At 42.5% G+C, this 21,397-nt stretch overlaps 1 protein-coding gene across 2 annotated transcripts in view; it reads left to right on the forward strand.

Moving 5' to 3' along the window:
* Positions 1-10,383: 10,383 nt before the first annotated feature.
* STK39 (serine/threonine kinase 39) overlaps positions 10,384-21,397 on the forward strand; it is a 269,188-nt gene continuing 258,174 nt past the window's right edge. For both annotated transcript variants that reach the window (XM_069471755.1, XM_069471765.1), the window contains exon 1: positions 10,384-10,636. In XM_069471755.1, coding sequence (XP_069327856.1) covers positions 10,384-10,636 — 253 coding nt within the window. The remainder of the gene's footprint in view (positions 10,637-21,397) is intronic.

Here is a 21,397-nt window from a genome sequence, read left to right on the forward strand (position 1 = left end):
AGAGGTTTGGCTAAATAAATGGAGTATTAATTAGCTCTTAAAAAGAATAATTATGAAATTTTCTATATCATGTTTTGGGTGATGACATCGTTAGGTGTAAGGGAGGATCGAGTGAGACAACATATCTAAACTGCTTAGCACAATGTCTCCAGTCTACAGTTTGTAGCTATTGTTATATTGTAAGAGGAAATTCTTTGAATTATAGAGGTTCCTGAAAATCATTCTAAAGCAATATGTTAGGATCCAATATTATCTTTGTTATGAGGATTAAAATTTCATTCAGAATGAAATCATGTCTTTTTAAAAATTTTTTTATTGTTTTTATTTCAGCATATTATGGGGGTACAAATGTTGAGGTTACATATATTGCCTTTGCCCCACCCGAGTCAGAGCTTCAAGCATGTCCATCCCCCAGACGGTGCAGACTACCCCCATTAGGTGTGAATATACCCATCCCCTCTTCCCCCACCACCTACCCAATACCCGATGAATGTTACTACTATATGTGCACTTACATGTTGGTCAGTTAAATCAGTTAATACTACCATTTGATCCAGCAAATCCCATTACTGGGCATCTACCCACAGGAATAAAAGAAATCATGTCTTTTGTAGCAACGTGGATGGAACTCAAGGACATTATCTTAAATGAAAGAAGTCAGACACAGAAAGGCAAATACTGCATGTTCTCACTCATAAGTGGGAGCTAAATAATGTGTACACTTGGACGTAGAGTATGGAATGATAGTGAAGACTGGGAAGAGCGAGGGAATGTGGGGATTGGAAATTACATAATGGGTATGATGTATGTTATTGTGTGATGAACACTCTAAAAGCTCTGACTACACTGCTTTGCAATCTATGCATGTAATTAAATTACACTTGTATGCCACACGTTTATACAAATAAAATAAAATTTCATTAATTCACTCAGTGATTCGTTCACATGTGGATTTCTCAAAGAGAAAGTCATGTTGATGTCTCCTTTACATTATCAAAGAAAAAATATCTTTATATGAAGGAAACAGCTTATTTTTTGTGGATAAAGCTGATTGGTTTAAGGTAAGAACATTTACTCAAAATGTATCATTTTCAGAATTCTTCATAGATTGATCCTGTATGAAGCCTAAATTGTTTGCACTGGCTCTTCCAACCCAGTCTGCACTTTTCTCTGAGCTTCACAGGGCTCTTCGCCAAGCCCAGGCCATCAGAGAACGGTTAAAATAGGACCCTGTGGCCCAATAAATAGAATATTCTAATTTTGGAGTCTTGAAGGCAAAACAATAATCTTATGCACATCACAAATTTCGTTATCCCTAGGGAACAAATTATTTGTTTACACATCTGTTTGCTCCATTAAGCTCATGTGAGTGTAGGAACTTTGTCATATTCATTTTTCCCTCGTTCCACAGTCCCATGCAGAAAGCTTGCACATAGTAGGTGGTAGGTGAACAGTTTGTTTCTTTAAAATAATGCACTAAATATTATTTCATCCTAGCCATTTTGATGAAGATATTTTAAAAATTAGCTTGCATTAGTGTTCACTCTTGGTGTTGTACATTCTTGGGTTTGGACAAATGTAGCCACCATCATAGTATCCCACACAGGATTTTCACTTTGGAAGATAATGATGTGATGTAGGTTCATCAGTTGCAACAAATGTACCACTCTGGTGAGGGGTATTGGTAATGGGGGAGGCTATGTAGGTGTGGGGGCAAGGGCTATATGGTACACCTTCCTCTCAATTTTGTTAACATGATGATTATTAACAACATGTGAAGGTGATTTTGATGCCCATCCAGGCTGATGACAATCTGGATCACCTGTGCCTTACTCTGGGTTCAACCAAAGGGCTGTTCTCATTGGGCTGATCTGAGCATGGGGTCTACATTAAAGCACGCTATGCAAAGGCTGCAAATGGTGCTCCACTGACCTGATGTGGACTATAAATGTTTTGTTTGTCCGGTGAAGTATTATTGGTTTTTAATTGTGAAATATTTCAAACCTACAAAACAGTAGACAAAACAATGTGATAAAACCTCAAGCATCCACCATCAAGTTCAACAAATCTTATATTTTACTATCTTTATTACAGATTTTTATTAAAGTAATAAAAAAGGTTGGGCGCGATAGCTCATGCCTGTAATTCTAGCACTCTGGGAGGCCAAGGTGGAAGAATGGTTTGAGCTCAGGAGTTCAAGACCAGCCTGAGAAAGAGTGAGACCCTGTCTCTACAAAAAATAGAAAAAAATTAGCTGGGTGTGGTGGCACATACCTGTAGTCTCAGCTACTTGAGAGGCCAAGAGGATTGCTTGAGCCCAGGAGTTTGAGGTTGCTGTGAGCTATGATGACGCCACTGCACCCTACCCAGGGTGATAGAGCAAGACTCTGTCTCAAAAATAAAAAAATAAAAAAAATAAATAAATAAAGTAATAAAACATCACAGATGCAATAGAAGCCCTTTGTGTACTTTTCCTCTTTTTTCCTCTCTCCAGGGGTATCAACAGGGTTTGGAGTTTATCATTCCAATCCATGTTTCACTAAATATGTATTTATTCAAAGACTGTATTTAGTGCTGTTTTCTTGTTTTCAAACATTAAGTATATGGTATCAAATTCTGTACAGTATTTCATAAAATTGGGCCAATATTTAAAAACTGAGAAATTTCACATAAAATCAGATTTGCTGGCTTCTCTTGAAACAACGGGAAGATCTGGCAACATTGGGCCCGTTTTCTGGCATGACAACTTGCCGTGCTGGGCCAGAGCTCCTTGGTGTGACATGGTCCCCCTACTCACACTGTGTAGACATATGCGCATGCACCTGGACTGTGTCTCCTCCGATGCGGATCTGGCCCCCATCCTGAACTTCCTTCCATTACAATTCTTTTCTCTCCTCAAGGCCGTTTCTGCTGTCCTTTTCAAAGTGCTCAATGTCAAAGGTGTACGGTGTACGGTGTGTCTCTCGCTGCCTCTCCTTCTGCTCTCTCCTCTCATTTCTCTGGTTTTCATTTTTATTTTCTTGCCAGGCCCTGCCATTTCTCTTGGGATTCTTGACTTTGGTGCCGGAAGGGCATTTTTGTTTTAAATACTTTGCCAGTCAGTAGTAAAATAAGTTATTTGACTAGCAAACTTGACCAATCACATTACATCTCTGTGACCTCTGGTTTTGATGATTCCCCCTTATTTAAGTGTTGTTCACATGTTTTGGTAAATTTGGGGGGGGGCAGCTGGGGCTCTGAAAGTCCGGACACTGGATAAAGTGGGGTTTTACTAGGTTATACAATTCTAAAGGGCTAAGATAGTTTTGTCTTTTATTTTCCCACAGCAGTTGGCAAACGGCCGTCTACTACATAGACCTTAAGAATGTATTTATTTATAGAATGAAACAATATTAATAAGCTAGACCATGTGCTATTTTATACCTCCCTTTGTACGAGCCAGGTCAGTCCCTGGCCCTCCTTTGTTGTTCAGAATGCGTGTAACCCAAGATGCCTCTCCCGACAAAGACCAAGCCTGGCAGGGGAGGCCAGAGAAACACAGGTAGAGGAGTGTTTAGGGTTTATGCATGGTTTTGGAGGGAGGATTTTTGAATAGAGAAGTGAAAGGCTTTGAGACATCCCTAGTATTTGGAAGAATCTGAAGATGAGAGGGATGAACAAAATATTTTCAGAAAGTGCTGTTTCATATGTAATGGACAGATTCCTGTTTGGGGCTCTTCAATAGAGATAGCACTAAAGAATCAATTTGGTTTAAATTATATTTTTATATCATTCTGCCTGGAAGAAGGCTATCAGGTTTTAGACAGATAACAGCATAAAAGAAATATGAATGTCACACAGATGACTGTAATGCCTTCTGGTGTTTTAGACAAGGGCAACCCTTGCTAAATACAGAAGTCTTCCTCCAATGGGTAGAGATAGTAGGGTCCTGGTGAGTATTCTCTCTGTCAGAACCCAAATCATGGTCAAAAACTGCTGAGATTAATGAAAAGGCATTAACTGTCCCTAGAGAAAATTTGTGTGTGTTATAAAAAGCAATAGAAAGTCAATTTTAAGAGCTGGTTCGGAAATAAATGAAAACACACGTCTGAAAGTTATAGTTCATATGAATTTAATCCCTTAAATCACATATGATGAATTTCAAAGGCAGTCTTTGCAATAATATAGCTGAAAATAAAGCCTCTTTCCATTTATTGTTGGCAAATAGGTAGTAATGACACCTTAACACTAAATCATATTAAGCCTAATAAAATTAAATCACACTAGCCGTGGACTTCGGATAATAGTTAGCATCAGCTGTGTCAAAGGAAAGCACATGCCACCTCTATCATTATGTTAAATGTAAGATGGCTTGGCCTTCAAAGTTGGAAAAGTTCACATATTCTTGAATGCATTTTTCAGATGGACATTTGACATCTCCGCTGAGAATTCATTCAGGTATTTACTATGTTTGCAGTTTTTTTTTTTTTCATTTAAAATAATATTAAAAACAAGTCTTAGTGGAAAGTCCAGGGCTTTGGTAGAGTGTCAGTTCCAAAGCAGTGGCTAATTTTCATTAGTGCTTGTTGCTAAAGCCAGACCAAATAAAATGCAGTTGGCTGAAGGCCAAATTCTGTAATTTGACTGTATTATTTTTCAGAGCTTTTGAAAGTTGTCAGAGATCAAAATGGAGTCACTTGTGTTAAAAACCCTGACAAATGGAGATGGGGAGGGTCATGAAGGGAGGGTTCTCATACACGAATCCCTTATAACCAGAATTATCACAAAAGACTGCAAAAACAACCTTGCACAAAGGCCGTCGCCATGTCTCTCTCACATACACACAAAATGCTTGTGTGAGGACATCTGCTCGGCAACTGCCTGTACAACCTCGGACTGGTACCACCCTTGTTATTGATCCTTGTGGGCAAGGATAATTATCAGAAAAAAATTATGTAATCCTCCTCATTTTTCCTTTAAAAAGTTTTGTCTTCCTTCACCTCTCTGAATAAGTACATAGTTTACTATGGTAAATGAATGCCCATTCCCAAATAAACATCATTTTCTTTTAGAGAGTCTCCCTCTCTGTTAGGTTGACAAGGTGCTGTAACCAACTATCACATCCTGAGTGGCTTAAAATGACAGAAATTTATTCTTTCACAGCCTTGAGGTTTGAAATCCAAAATCAATCTGTTGGCAGGGTTGATTCCTACTGGTGGCTCTGAGGAAGAATCTGGTCCTCGCTTCTTTCCTGGCTTCCAGTGATGGCTTGTGACTTTGGGCAATCTTGACTTGTAGAGACATCAGTCCAATCTCTGCCTCCGTCATCACATGGCAATCTCCCTTTTTGTGTCTGTGTGTAGGTGTGTGTGTGTCTCTGGCTCTGTGTCCAGACTTCCTCTTCTTATAAGGATACCAGTCATTGTATTAGGACCCAGCCTAATCTAGTATGACCTCATCTTAATTTGATCGCATCTGTAAAGACTATTTCCAAATAAGGTATCATTCACATCTACCCGGGGTTAGGACTTCAACTCCTTTGGGACACAATTCAACCTATAATGCCCACCTTCCCCTGAGACTGCTACCCCTGAGCCCCTCTCTGTCAGAAATTCTGGAGCCATCCACTGTACTACTGCAGTGTGCACTGTGGGTTAGGCATGTCACACATACTAGCTCACTGAATTCTTAGAGTGACTCTACAATCCCGGGCTGATTGTCCCTATTTTAAGAAAACAGAGGCTCAGAGGCCACCAGATAGTAAGTGCAGAGCAGGGATTTTAGTCCAGCCGTATCTGACATAAGCCCATGTCCTTTCCGCTATGCCCTACCATTGCCCTAACTCAAAATAATGTTTGATTTTTGTCTTGGGGAGCAATCTTCTAAATCAAAGTCAAGCTCTTTCACAACTTTTCCCTCAAACAGACTTACTAAAAGAGTGGATAGGAGAGAACTGGAGATAACAAATACAGTGATATATTGTCTTCAGGCCCAAGAGCATCTGGCTATTTCCCACCATGAAACGATGGTGACTTTTGTGTTAGATTACAGGTTAGCCGTGGGAAAAAGACCATTTGTCAATCAGGAGAACTGCCCATTCCTTCCGTTGATGCATTTCTAAAACATTCTATAAATTGCATTCGTGTACATCTGTTTTTTTTAATTCATTGGGGCAATTTGCCTTTTAAAGGAATCTCATCTGTCATCAAGTTCCATTTCTCTGCTCGTTAAATAATTTTTAAATCTACCTTCCTCATCATTATTCTTAACATCATGGCTTAAATCACATACACATTTGTCTAACTTGATTATTGAAATGGCTTCCAAGTAAGTCTCTCTGCCTCTAGTGTCCTCCCATATGATCTACCTTTGACATTACTGACTCATTCTGATGCTTAAAAGCACATTTTTATACACTGAAACAGTGTTACACTAACATTTAACAAATATTTACTGAGTGTACTCTGTGCTAGATGTTATCCTATGTACTAGGATACAGCAATGAACTAAAGGAACAAAAATTTCTGCCCTTCCAGAGCTTATATTTTGCAAAGTGCATTATTGTGGTTACTATGTATCTTTGTCCTTGTATCCTGTTACAAATCTTGGCAGATAAGAATAATGAGGGTGATAATGATGGTGGTGGTGGTTTCCATTTTATTGAACATGTACTATGTGTCAACTATTATCCTAAGCCCTTCACATACAAATTATGTCATAATAACCCATGTGGAAGCATCATTGTGCTAATTTTTGTGCACGAGGAAATCAAGACTCAGAAAGTTTAAGTAACTCCAAAGACAGAGATTTAAAAAAAATGTTAGAGGCAAGATTTCAATCCGACACCTTCTTCAAGGCCTACACTACACATCCTCTCTTAGGTGTTCAAAAGGTTTATGAATAAATAATTGAACCCTACAGAAGCTCTTTGTAAAGCAAATAACCACTGCAATAATCTGTTTATAAAATGAAAATTTTGTATACCTGGTTTACCTACAGCAGTGGTGTGCTCTCCAGGGGACATACGGCCATGTCTAGGTATTTTTTTTTTTTTTTGAGACAGGGTCTCATTCTGTTGCCTGGGCTAGAGTGCAGTGGCCTCATCATGACTCACTGCAACCTTGAACTCCTGAGCTCAAGTGATCCTCCTGCCTCAGCCTTCCCAGTAGCTGTGAATACAGGCATGTGTCACTACGCCTGACTAATTTTTCTGTTTTTTCCAGAGTCGAGGTCTTGCTGTGTTGCCCAGGCTTGTCTCGAACTACTGACCTCAAGCAATCCTCCCGCCTTGGCCTCTCAAAGTGCTAGGATTTATAGGCATGAGCCACTGCACCTGGCCTTGGGACACATTTTTGATAGTCACGACTTCAGGAGTAGTGATTTTACTGGCACCTAGAGAGCAGGGTGTCTGTTCTGGCCACTATAACAACATACTTTAGACTGGGCAGCTTATACACAACAGAAATTTGTTCCTCACAGTTCTGGAGGCTAAAACGTCCAAGATTAAGGTGCCAGCAAACTGGGTGCCTGGTGAAGGCTCATCCTCTGCTTCGAAGATAGTGCTTTCTGTGTCCTCACTTGGTGGACCGGGTGATCAAGCTCCTTCTGGCTTCTTTTATAAGGGCACTAATCCCACTCATGAGGGCATCTCCTAAAGGATAAAGGCTCCTAACACTATTGCATTAGGGATTACATGTCAACATATGAATTTTGGGGGCATGCATCCATTCAGACCATAGCACAGTGGAACAGATTTCTATAACAAAGAGAACTATCTGGCACAAAATAGTGCCGAGGTTGAGAAACTCTGACACATAATGAGAAAGTTGTCACTTTGAAAAAATTTAGACCCTATTTTTCCTTTCTACTTTTTAAAGTCATTGACTAAATGTATTTTTATGCATGGAAATAAACCTTGTTTATAATTTAAAGACACTCCCTCATTCACCATCTTTCATCTTAAATTTAGCAATGGATTTTCAGAGAAAATTACGTATCAGTTGAGTACTTTTTAAATATATATATTTTTAAGTACCACTTTACCCAATTGTTTATAGAAATACTAACTTAAAAATCAAATCTAATGCTTATATATATATATATTTATTTATTTTGAGACAGGCTCTCACTCTGTCACCTGTGCTAGAGTAGAGTGGTGATCATAGCCTCCCAAATAGCTGGCACTACAGACATGCACCACCATACCCGGCTAATTTTTATTTTATTTTTTTGTAGAGACAGGGTCTGGGTATGTTGCCCAGGCTAGTCTCGAACTCCTGGGCTTGAGGGATCCTCTTGACTTGGCCGCCACAAATGCTAGGATTACAGGCGTGAGCCACTGCTCCTGGCCACTATTATATAATTAAAAACTGTTATTCATGTTCTGTTCTTCATATATAAAAATGATGCCAAAGGGCACCGATGAGGACATTCTTATTTAAACTGATTTATTGGTAGAAGTGATGGGTCTACACAGAATCAACCAATCTTACAAGTTGTCATCCTGGTAGCCATTTGGAAGGTGGTAGGCTGGGGACAAATATCTGGTCTGTGACTATGGAACAGCTGTTCTTTGTAGGAGACTAAATGATCTGTGTTTGGTTCAAATCTGTGATATTGGTCTTGAGAGCACTATGTTTTCCTACTGAGTCCCAAGAACTTGCCTGGCCTTCATAATCTCACTTCATGGTTTGAAAGTCAAAATATAAATTCATACGACAAAATGGAAGTCATATTCATTTCATCATTTTTTCTTTTCCCTTAGAAGTTCTTTGGAAGTGGGCTGGGAGCAGGACTTGAAGAGGTGAGCAGCTGTGCCTTGGTATAAAGAGATCCCCTGTTCCTCAGAGTCCCAGAATTTGTTTGTTTACCAAAACTCTGTTTCTTGACAGACATTAAAATCAATACAATTTTTTGAACACCTCTGCATAAAAGAATATACACATAAAAAAAAGTACACTTAGTTCAGCACAGACTTCTGCTCAAAGACATGCGCAGGGTGGCTGCCTTACCCCAACTGTTCTATCGTACTCTAAGAGACAAAGGGCATTCATCTTCAGTTGACATCGATGTTCTGATTAGACAACTAACTTTTCTCCTAATAAACTTCTGGGTGTGTTCTGAATTATCTTTCAAAAACTTTAAGGGTATCTTTGTACATAAACTCAGGAGACAAAGTCATGACCTTTCCTAGAATTTTTATTTCGTACTTGTTATTCTTAATTCATTTCTTCAGCAGTAGTTATGAAAACCAGATAAGATAATCTTCGGCCAAAGTGAGCATTGGTTCACTGCTCAAGACAGTAATAGTGTGAACACAGAGAACGTTCAATGTTGAATATGACACCTGTAATTAGGAAGACCTATGGTTTCACCAAGTAATTATAAGGATGAGGTTATTTTTGGGGTGCTGAAAAAAACAACAATTAATTAAAACTTTTCAACGCAGCTTATTTATGCCTCAGTAAATTCTTTGTACACCACGTACGCTCTGTCAAAAAAACGCCTAATGTCCAGCCTCAGTACCCTAACGGGTTAATGTGGCATGTTACTAAGGGTGTAGAATTTGAAGTAAACCGTCTAAAGATCTCCTTCATTTCTTATCCTAACTCCATAGCCCCTTACATCATCTCCTTGGGATTCAAGCGGCTTGGAACAAATGATGCAAGTCTCCGAACAGCCAGGGGGGACCTAAGGAATCGGGTTTCATTAACTAAGAAAAAGTAGAAGCACCGCGATTAGATTAGGCAAGGTGGGAAAGGGATATTGGCAGGTAAAGCTCCGGAAAGTTACAAGTTGGGTTATTTTTTAACTGGCGTCCTGCAAACGGACGCCGTGTAGGTGTCTCACTTGCTAACTTGTAAATGAACTTCAGGTTCTCTTTAGTCGTGGGAGACTTCTGAATCCGAGAGCCTGGCGGCCGTTCAACGACCCCGCCCTCGGGGTCCCCAGGGGGCGTCTTCTGGAGAGCCCGATTGTCTGGGGCGAAGGCGCAGGGAAGGCGGCCAGGGGGGAGGGCGAGGGCCGCCGGCCCCGAGAGCACACACAAAGCGGCCTCGCTTCCCTTCGGTGGGCGCCTCCCCGGCCGCGAGCAGAGCCGGAGGGGGCTGCGGGGCGGCGGTTCCCCTCGCGGAAGCAAAGAAAAGCGCGCGCGAGGCTTGGGGCGCACGGCGAGCGCGGCGGCCGCCGCCTCCTCCCCTCCCCGCCTCCGCCGGCGCTGCCTCCTCCCTCCGCCCGGCTCGGCCTCCCTCGCTCCCTCCCCTCGTGGCTGGCCTCGGCGGCGGCGGCGGCGGCGGGCGGGGAGGGCGTGCGCCGGCCGAGAGGTGTCGGCGGCGAGGCAAGGGAAGTTTCAAGTGGAAGGTCGTCCGTCGCCGGCGCGTCCTCCTGCTATCCTCCGGCATCATCATGGCGGAGCCGAGCGGCTCGCCCGTGCACGTCCAGCCTCCCCAGCAGGCGGCCCCGGTGACAGCGGCGGCGGCGGCCCCAGCGGCTGCGACAGCAGCACCGATCCCGGCGGCGCCCGCGGCTCCAGCTCCGGTCCCGGTCCCGGCCCCGGCCCCGGCCCCGGCCCCAGCCCCGGCTCCGGCTCCGGCCCCGGCGGCGCAGGCAGTCGGCTGGCCCATCTGCAGGGACGCGTACGAGCTGCAGGAGGTTATCGGTCAGTGCGGCGGGTGCGGTGGGGCCGGCCCAGGCCGGGCGCCGAGGCCGGGCGGGAGGCGCGGCTGGGGGCGGGCGGGGGCTTGGGATGCTGGACTCGCCTGCATGCACGCCCGGGAGGCAGAGCGGCCGGTTTCGGGGCCTACCGGCTTGAACAGTTTTTTTTTTTTTTTTTGTAATTTATTTGTTCGTTTTCTGAGCGCTGGTGCTGCAGGAGGCGGCGCGGCGGATGTGACTCGCACTGCAGACGAACCGCATGCTGCAAACTTTTATCTGCCGGATCGCCGGGGCGGCGGAGCGGGGGACCTGGCAACGCAGCCCCATCTATCTCCCCCCGCGAGCTGGGGCCGCAGCCTGTGGCCGGTGGCCACACGGGCAGGCAGCCGCGGGTGGGGTGGGATTGCGGGGGCGCCGCCCAGGGCTTCCAGCGCCCCCGCGCCGCGCCCCGGGGGCCGCGTCCTGGGGGACTCTGCGGGCTCAGCCGCGCCTCTGCCTCCCGTCGTGACCCTCTCGCCGTGGGTAACCTGGCCATGTACAAGCCGCGGAGGCCCAAGTTCTTTCCCGAGACCGGGGAGGATGCTGGCCTCCCTCCCTGACAGCCGCCACTTCACGCCCGCTTTGCAGTCCGGCTCTCCGCGCCGCTCGGCGCGCCCCGGTACCCGCCTCCCTCGGTGCCAGGGTGCGCCGCCTGCCGCCCAGCCCGGCCACCCGGGGAAAGCGGGCGCCCTGGCCGCCTGCCCCGCATCGGGCCGATGCTTCTTTTTGGTCCAGGGCCGAGCTGCAAGACTGAAACCCAAGGCTGTCGGCGATCTGCTCCCTGCCTTTCCATGCTTTCTAGTCGGCTCACAAATATCACCTTATCTTACATTTTTAAATACCTGGCAAATTCGCTGGCGTTACTTTTCCTTGGGCCAAGCACGTGAAGGGCCAGGCTGCCAGGCGATTTGTGTTGTCCCTTTGCATAGAACCTTCCCTATTGGATCCTTCAGTTTGAGAGTCTTGTCACTTAGGGGAAGCCTCTAGGTAAAGTGGACCTTCAGCTTCTTAACCTTATTGGCGCTGCAGTGGGATGTTGCCATTCCATAATCTTGATGTTGAAGTACGGTGATGGAAAAGGAATTCAGAATTATCTTACATATTTTTCTTTCTTTCACTTTAAGAAATTCTTCTCCACTTCCCTCTTAAAAAACTTCAAACAGTTATAAGAATGTTATTAGATGTTTAAATAAACTTTAATCATCTGCTACTGTGTGAATGAAACATAGCATAGACCGAAATACATGTATATGAGAAAATGATGGGCAGGTCAGTAACTTAGGATATAAATGCTCCAGATAACCTGTCATATGCATCTGTAGGCAAAATTCTTTGAAAACCCAGATCTTTCATAATTTTTGGCCCAAGTCACTCAAGGGATGAGTCTTCATGTTATACTGCCTGGATTAAATAGCTTTAGGGGCTTTGCAAAACCTAGCATATTCAAGGAAAACTCCTTTAACGGGGCACATATGCCCCTTTATTCTCAATCTGCATGCCTCCTCCTATATTGTACTTGCCTTAATTGTACCCTGGACACTCTGCTGTCTTACAGCACATCTGGTCTTCCATTGCTGGCTGCCTTTGCATGGGCTCTTCTCTCCTCTGAGTGCCCATCTTTGTGTAGTGCATCTCATTCAGCTTCCAAGGCCTGGGTGACTATTTCTGGAGAAGCCTTCTGCTTCTTCCAAGGCAAAGTATGGTGGCTTGTTCTGCCCATCTTTTTACTTACATCATAGTATGGAACCCTACAGTTGCTATTTGCTCAACAAAATCTGAAGATCTGCATTGTGCTAGGTGCTAGCAGCATGGAAATTAATAAAAATGATCCTTGCCCTTAAGGACTTCATAAGTTGTTAGAAGACATAGGGAGCAGAATCTACAGGAAGGGATGAGTAAGTGCTGGGAGAACCCAAAGGAGAGAGTGACTGCCAGGAGAGAGAAGGAAGCAGGGTATTTCTTAGAAGAGATCATATTTGAGCTGGATTTTGAAGTCTAAGCAAGAGTTTGTGAGGTGCTTAATTATTTCCATTCCTGCCTTCCCTAACCAGCTGTGAACTCTGTCCCCAGCATGAAAAGGTGGGCCCTAATGTTGAATGATATCTGTCAAATAGTTTTCCATAGGGTCCATGAGGTTGGGAGAATTTACTTATAATTAGCTTATATGCTTATTTGGTTAATTGTTCGGGTTAAAATGCAAGTTTTGCCTTTTGAAAATAATATGACCACTTTTGTGAACTAATAAATAAAATCTCATTTTAGTTTAAGTGGGATTAATTGCAGGGTTTCTTTCTGTTTGCAGTAACAGCATTGTTAATTATGGTTGGTCAATTTAGTGTAAATAAAGAAATTTACCTGAGAAATTTGAGAAAACACCTGCTTATTCTACCCTGATTTTTGCACATCCACCCTATGGGAAGGGCTTTTCTATGTTTTAAATTTATCTCCTATTTTACCAACTAAAAGAGATAGGTAATACTATTAACTACCAACAAATAAACTAATTTCTCAATTGGCATAACCTGTGTGGAGGCCCTGTTATTGAAAAATCAAATTGCTGGAATAGTTCTTTGCAAGGGCTAAATGTTTATAGGGAATTACAAACCCATTTCCATTTAGTGTTTAATGCTAGTTGTGTGATTAAGAGTGAACTTGTGGTTAGGCACTTTTGCTTACATTACACGCAGAAGTTAGTGGTCCAAGCACTGAACCGGTTTCAACATGAATGCCAGTTGACAGCCTTTGCTTCTACCTGACATACGGCAGGTGTCATATGATATGACTCCAGCAGTGTGAACTGTGACCAGCAGGAGGCTCCGATGTGCCTGAGCAGAAAGCCAAAGAAGGCACCGTGTTTTAACTTTCCAGCGTGGCACGGGGGCACAGAGCACTTTTTCTTCATTTCCTTCTGGGCAGAGGTTGGGGCCCACAGGATTAGGAGAGAACAAGTTTACTAAAATCCAAACAAAGCAGGTTCAGTTGTTTGACTTCTCTTTTAGAAAAATAAACACAGGATTTTGCAAGTCTAAAAATAAAGTTTTCTCTTTGTTGTATGGTACTTGTGTTGTAAAAGGTCAGTGGAGAAATTGTAATGCTCTTAGGAGTAATGTGGTTCAGCAGTTTATGCATGAACTGGAAATGATGTAAAATCTCTTGGAGGGGGCTTTATATTTACAGAGGGGTTAAAAGTGTTGTGAAATTATAAATTCCTTCTTTTAGCCACTGATATTCTTAGTAGATTTCAAATATTTCTGTTTCCTATATAAGTAACTGCTCTTTGAAAGCTTTCCAATCTGTTTACACTGTTCAGTTCTATGAATCTTTGTTCCTTACATCTCCTCTCAATTCACCCCCAAATTCCTTCTTTAGAAGTATAGGGGGCACTTAAAGTTATGCCAATTGAGAAATTAGTTTATTTGTTGGTGGTTAATAGTATTACCTGTATTTGCTAAACAAAGAATGAAAGGTGAATCATGTAAATGTTGACTTGGACATCTGTAATAGAATGGAACAACGTCAGTTCTGCATCAAAGAGTTCTAGTCATCACAGTGTCAATTTCTGTATTTGAATTAGTTAATTTTACCAGTGCTGTTACCTTTGCTGATTTCCTCTGAGAAACACTGAAATAGAATCTAGCCTCAGAGTATGTTTGATTTTCTTGGATTTTTTTTTCAGGATGAGCCTTTCTTTATCAGTTTTGTACTTGATTTCTTGGCGTTGCTTTATTTTTGTCCTGGGTGGTCACTTAGAATGATCTAAAAGTAACACTTGGCCATCCATCTTAGTTAACAAAAAGAATTTGATTTCTAGAATCCTAGCCATCCTTTGATAGAGGATTCCTCTGCTGTTTATTTCTCTCCTGTGAGGCTTTGCCTATCCATTCAGGTGCATTTTCCCCAGGCCCAGGTAATAGGGCAAGTGGCCAGGTCTTCAAGGAGCAACAGCTTCTCCTCTAATGAGATCTGCAGACAGCCCAGGGCATTCCTACTTTGTGCTCTCAGAGTTTCTCCAGATTTCTATGGTTTAGGAATTATAACTCCTTTTATAGATGTCCTAGAGGCAATTCAAGGACAGTGGTAGCTACATTGGGTGAGGGGGCTGGAGCACGGAGTGTATATTCTGTTCTGGACCTTTATACCAACCTGCCTGGTGCTGCTGTTGGTTCTCTGACTTTGATTAGTTTTTTTTTTTTTTTTTTAATACTTAAAGAGGCCTGAGATGCTTTGCTTAAGATGGGGCTTTGATTTCCATTTCATTTTACTTTTCTTAATAAGGAGAAAAATGTATATAGAAATACTTTTTTATTTTTTTATTGTGATAAAATATGTAATACCTAAAAAATTTACCATTTTAACCATTTTTTAAGTGTGCAATTCAGTGGCATTAATTATATTCACAAGAGAAATGGTCTTTTAAGTGTGTTGCTCACTACCACAAGAGGAAAAGTCTCAAAGTAAAAAGAAACTTACAGTAAGTTGACTGCAGTCTTTGCTTTATGCATGCATTTGATTTGTGACTGATAATGTTATGAATTTCCCCTGACTCTTATGGTTTGTCACACACTACATTTTTTTGATGGTGTTTGAAAATAGGTTGCAGCAGTGCCAGCTCCGGAGTCAGATGGCCTGCTGTTTCATGTCCTGCAATGGCGGTCACTGGCGTTGTGACCTTGAGCAAATTAGTTAGATGCGTCTGTACTGAGTTTCCTCATTGGTAACACGGAGATGATAAAAATAGGGTTGTGAGGATTGAGAGAACGTAAAGCATGCAGAATCGTGCCTGGCACACAGCACGCTCTCAATCAGTCTTAGCCATGACTACTATAGACTTCATTTGCTAATCAGATTCAAGTTATCGGGCAAGAACCCAGTCCTGTCTTTGGCAAGATTTTGGAGTGGCTTGAAGAGTTTCTCTGCTGGGTTTCTAGCAGGGAGGAAGTGGGGAGGAGATGTTGCCCCCAGTCTCCTTCCTCCAGCGGGTGGCTGGAAGGGGCTCCTGAGGGGCGCTGGAGGCCCCCTGGGCCTGGCTTCCCCTGCACCTCCGTGGCTGTGGGGAGGAAGCCGAAGAGACCTGTGGAGCTCCTGGCGATCTGGACAGCTCATGGGTGTCGGTGCCAAATGGCTCTCTGACAAGTGGTGAGAGCATCCTGCGGGAAGGTTGTGGGGAGGAACAGCCCATTATGAAAGGGCTCTGAGAACAACCTGCTAAGACTGCACTTTTCTTCCACCTCTGAGTTTGCCCGGAGGCTGCCATGCTGGCAGGAAATGCTGCTGACTAAAAGCAACACTCACTGTGTGTCCCAGCGAGTGAGAGGACAGAGGCTCTGGTTCTCAGATAAAGTCATCACCACTGCCTCCCGATTGCCTTCCTTCCCACTCGGTTTTTCCTCCACTTAGAAACATTCTCAGGTCTCTCTCTCATCTTTAAACGACAAAAGAGAACAAAACAAAACACTCTTCTCCCTCCTTTCTCCTCTGCTACTCCGTTATCTCATTTCTTCCTTTTCACTGCTAAACTGTTTGAAGGAAGCATTCATTCTCACTCCCATTCATTCTCAGCCTACTGCAGTCTGGCTTCTGCCTTCTCTGTAAGAAACCCAACTTGTTCTCTCTAAAATCACCGTGAGCCTTCTGTGGCTGCAGCCAGTGGACGCTGCAGTCCTGCTCTCTCTCCCTCTCTCTGCAGGAGTAGGCACTGTCTTTTATTTCTCCTTCTGGAAGGGATATGGCTTGGGCTCCCCCTGCCCTCCCTTTCTCCTGGACTTCTCTGCTTTCCTGCCCGCCCTGGCTGTAGGATCCATAGCTCTCCGTCTGAGCCTTCAGTGACCACCTAAAATGCCAAGGGTCTCCCTGATTTTAGACTGGTATTTGGACTACCTTTTTTACATTTTTGTTTAGATGTTTTATAGGAACTTCGTACTCACAATTAAAGTCATTGCCTCTCCATCCTCACCTCCGTCCTAATCCTGTTCCTTCTGTATTCTTCAAAGCCCTCATGCTGCTGGTCCTCCACTTTCCCATCTTCATCAGTCTCCCACATCTAGTTGGTCACCAAGTGCTAAATATTCTGTATCCTTGATCTGTCTCTGACTCTTCATCTTGGCGACCACTGATTTAGTTCAGGGTCTTATCAATTCTTATTTGGATTATAACTTCCTCACCAGCTTTATGTATTGCTACTAAAGTGATACTGCCATACCAGAAGTTTTTGTCATGTTGCTTTCAGGCTTAAACACCTGTAGTAGCTCTCCCATCTTCCTCAGGATTAACTTGAAGCAAGGTGTTTAAGACCTTTTGGGAATCGTCTCTTGCCTCCCTTTCCAGCCCTGCTTGCTGTTCCAGTCTCAGGATGGACTCTGCAGCCAGTGGGAACCTTTCGCAGTTGCTGAAATGCTTCTTGCTTCCCTAAGCCTCTTCTAGGCAAGTTTTCCCTCTGTTATATAGACCCTTCCATTCCATTTTGGTCTATATAACAGAGAGCTCTGTCTCTCCTTTTAAGTCTTACGTTTATTGAAGTATCATATGCGTGTGGAAAAGTATTCATATCAAAATGTATATCTTGGTGCATGTTCATGAATTGAACACAACCAGGTAGCCAGCAACCTGATCAGGGCTCCCTTTTAAGTCCCCGAACAGTGATTTCTTTTCATAGAAACAATCTCCCTAGAGCCTCCTTCTCCTTGGGCTCTGTTGGGTGTTTCAGTCCCTGGCATTTCCCCCACTGTATGCCATTGTTTCTTGCCCAGCCTGGTCCTAGACTATTAACTCCTCCTTGAGAACAGGGTCTCTCATGTCCATGTGCCACACCTCGTATTAAATATTTTATGAACGTTTTCTGGGTAAAGGTCTGAGTTCTGGGGCCAAACGCTCCCTCCCCACCTTGTGGAAGAGGAATATTGCCTGACGTCTGAAAATCTGCCTGGCTGGATCCTGAGGATTTGATCTTGTCTGTGGTTAATGATGGCGCTTATTTAGTTGTGTTTGGCCAATCAGCTTAAAGGGCTCTGTAGAAATTAGCTCATTAATCCTCGCAGATCCAGAGTAAGCACTTTGAGTGCTTCCACCCACCCATGCTGTGGAGGCAGGCAGAGGCCTGGTGCTCCTGGGGGCATAGGACTGAGAGGTGGCCTCTCCAGATTAAAGGACCCAGAGCTCCCTGCCACAGTTCCGGTGTCCCTTTACTTAGACATTGTAGGGTGGGGTAGGGATGTCCGGCACTGCCCTTTTCTTCAAAAGCTCTACACTAGAGCTTTCCTTTCTTGAGTATGCCAGTGATCTCTCTCTTGCTGTTCAGGTATTTATATATAACCCTCACCTTGAAGCTCTGCGGGGCCTCTTGCTGTGTAGAAATCAGGACTGCTGGGAAAGATCAGGGATCCAGGTAACATGCAGGAGCAGAATTGCAGAACAGGTGGCTTTCAAAGGTTGTTATGATGGCAGGAGTTGTGTTTTTATAAAATTATAAGGGACTGAGGGTGATAGAATGGGTGTGGTACATGCTAAGACCATTGAACTGGGTCTTTCTTTTAAAGTCAAAACTGATCTAATAAATGATGTAACTCCTCCACAGTGTCTTTTTTGGGAAAAGTTTTTTTCTTATTTAAATATAATCCCTCATGTAATCATGTGAGACTTTACATTTTTCTCCAGGATAGTTTTGTTTAAATTATATGGAAACAACTCCAAGGTGGTTGAAGTGATTGAAGTGTTTCAAGTGCTTTTCACTGGTCAAGTTTTTGATAATAGACAAGATTTCAATATATTAATTAAAAAGGCATTTCAGACTTGGCTTAAGTAGAAAGCAGAAGAGAAATATCAGTCCTTTAGAGAATGGATTGGCAGAGCTTTATTTCTAGAGTTGATTCAGATAAATACTTTAGAATCCAATGTGAGTAAATGTTGATATATTTCAAATTTCTTCTCACTCACCTAACAGTTATTTGAAAATAAACTCCGGCTTAGCCTTAAGAAACTTCTTGGACATTGAGGAATTAGATGAATTGACCTTTAGACTGACTGCATATTTTGATATATGGGAAAAAACATCATTTTAAGATACAACTGGTAGAGACCTCGACATTCATTTTATTTCTGGTTTTACTTTTGAACTTCTTCCAGGTAAGAGGCATTTAGCATAACTCTCAGAAGCCCAGTACTGCGGGTGCTCTCATGTGGTTCTTCCCTTAGGTAAGAATATACATTTTGATGACATTTATAGGTTAGGTTAAAGGTCAGGTTTCTAACCTTTAGTCACTATTGGAACGATTTGCCAGAAAAACTAGATGGAAAGTAGAGATGGATGCCCTTTCTGACCTAGGAATGATAAACGTTCATTGGCAGAGTGTTTTGGAAGCCAGCGACTTGTGACAGTTCTGAGACTTCACATAATCGCTCTATTGACGGTTGAGGTTTTAGAAGAATTCATGATCTTGTTTTGAACTGGCAGCCTCAGTTTGTACAAGGGTTCATAATAAGGGATATTCCAATTGCTTTCTTTCCTGCCCTGTTTAGTTGGGCGATTGAAAAAGGATTCTATTTTCTGGGTTGGTGACTATTGACCTGTTTTGTGTTGCTTAGATTTTAATTTGAGTCGTCTGAATCCCCCCCCTTTCTTTCACTGTCAATGTCAGTATCTCCCTTCGCTTAATTATGGGGTGACTCAAGAGAGCAGAAGAAGAGCAGCAGCAGAAGAGGGTCCCTACCAGAAGGAATGGCAGGTCAGCTGGCTTTTGTAAGTCAGTTCCCAAGTGAGAAATGACATAAGAATATAGGGAGAATAAGGAAATTTAATTTTAGAATAGACTGAAGGGAACATCCCTTCTAGCTCCTTTGTTTTATAACTAAATAATGGCCAAAGTTGAAGTAACTGCCTATGGTGCAAAAATCCTTAGAATCCCAGGCTCATGATGCCTCCCTAATTCAGTAGGTTCTTCCACTTACATCACATTGTTTCCTTATTGGTGGGAAGGAAGAAATTAGAAATATTATTGATTCAATGAATTTTATAATTATTGTTTTCAAAAACTTGTATCTGAGAACATATTTACCATGTAGGAATCAGAGTAAAAAATCTCATTTCTTTAGGTTTGTTAAAATGATTTTTATATACATATATTTCTTCATCAGGGAATTTTTTTTTTTTTTTGAAACTGAGTCTTGCTCTGTGGCCCTGGATAGACTGCAGTAGTGTCATTGTAGCTCACTGCAACCTCAAACTCCCCGGCTCAATCCGTCCTCTTGCCTCAGTCACTAGAATAGCTGGGACTACAGGCTTGCACCAGATGCCCAGTTAATTTTTCTATTTTTAGTAGAGATGGGGTCCCGCTCTTGCTTAGGTTGGTGTCGAACTCCTGACCTCTAGTGATCCTCCCACCTCAGCCTCCCAGAGTGCTAGGATTACAGGTGTGAGCCACTGTACCTGGCCCATCAAGGCATGTTTATTTGACGTGTAAACCTGGTTATGTGTAAATACAATATCTTCATTTCAACCCTCACCTTTTGCCTGGTCTATTTCAATAGATTATATTTTTAATCTTTGGTTATAACCTATCAGTGTGGTGGAGTTGGGGGTGTGTGTGTGTCTGTGTGTGTTGCAAAGCAAGTAGGTGGGTGAAGAAAAGTGTATGAAATAGATACACCTCATGGCTGGATCATTAGTTGGAGCAAAGTTTGTACACTAGAGTCAGGTCCCTTCTGCCGGGCTGACACTTTGTAACAATCCGAGCAGCAACAGCATTCCTAGAAGAGTGGCTAGCACAGATTTGGGGAACCGTTTCATATTGGAAGGCCGCATTAATTTAGCTGTAATCAAATAAGGCCACATTCAAGAAACTTCAATTGGATATACTTAAAAATGTACATTATTTTATAAAAATCTAACTATTGTGTACTTAATAATTTCAAAAAATGAAAACTATTTGTTAATTTTAAAGTTAACCTTTTAATGACTTTGTTGTGTCTGCTTTTTGTTGGAAAGCATTTGAGCATTTGGTTGCAGCATGGAGGTCCACAGCTCTAGTTGATCCTCTACATGGGTATCAGTCATCTGTGACCTTAAGGGTGTCTTGATTTTGGTTAGGTAGGAGAATGTAGGTTTGCAGCAATAAGTGGTTGAAAAGCAAGAAAGCATTTTCTGGGCATGTTGCTGAAGGCATGGGTATTCTGCATTTTTCCACATTTCAATTGGATCTTTCTTAGCATCAAACAATGACTTTAGAATGTCATCTACTGAGAGCTCAATCAGTTCCATCTGTAGTTCTTTAGGTGCTTTGGTGATGTCACCTAGGTGAGGCTGAAATGCTAATTTGAGTATATCATGATTATCAAAGTCAGCGAACCTTTCATTGTATTCTCCAATTAATAGGTCTATAAAAGCTACTTATTCTTCATATGATTCACATATATCATCCTGCTCATCAATGACTTTTGGTAAATGGGGAAGATGATCATCTGAAATTTCCTTTTGAAGAAGTGTTTTGAAAAAATAGCTTTTTTACAAATGCTTGGATTTTTTGCTACATAGATAGCTACATACATATATAGACTTAGTTTTACCTTGTAAAGAATTATTCAGGTTTATTTGATTTGACATGATATCACACAGAAATGCTGCATTCCTATAGAAATCTTTCAGTAATTCACATTGCTGGTTCTGTTCTTCATAAAAATTTAACTATCTGTTCTTGAAGAGACAATAGTTTGGCTAACACCTGTCCCGGTGATAGCC

The sequence above is a fragment of the Eulemur rufifrons genome, chromosome 1 (genome assembly GCF_041146395.1).
Source record: "Eulemur rufifrons isolate Redbay chromosome 1, OSU_ERuf_1, whole genome shotgun sequence".
In the NCBI taxonomy this organism is placed as follows: Eukaryota; Metazoa; Chordata; class Mammalia; order Primates; family Lemuridae; genus Eulemur; species Eulemur rufifrons.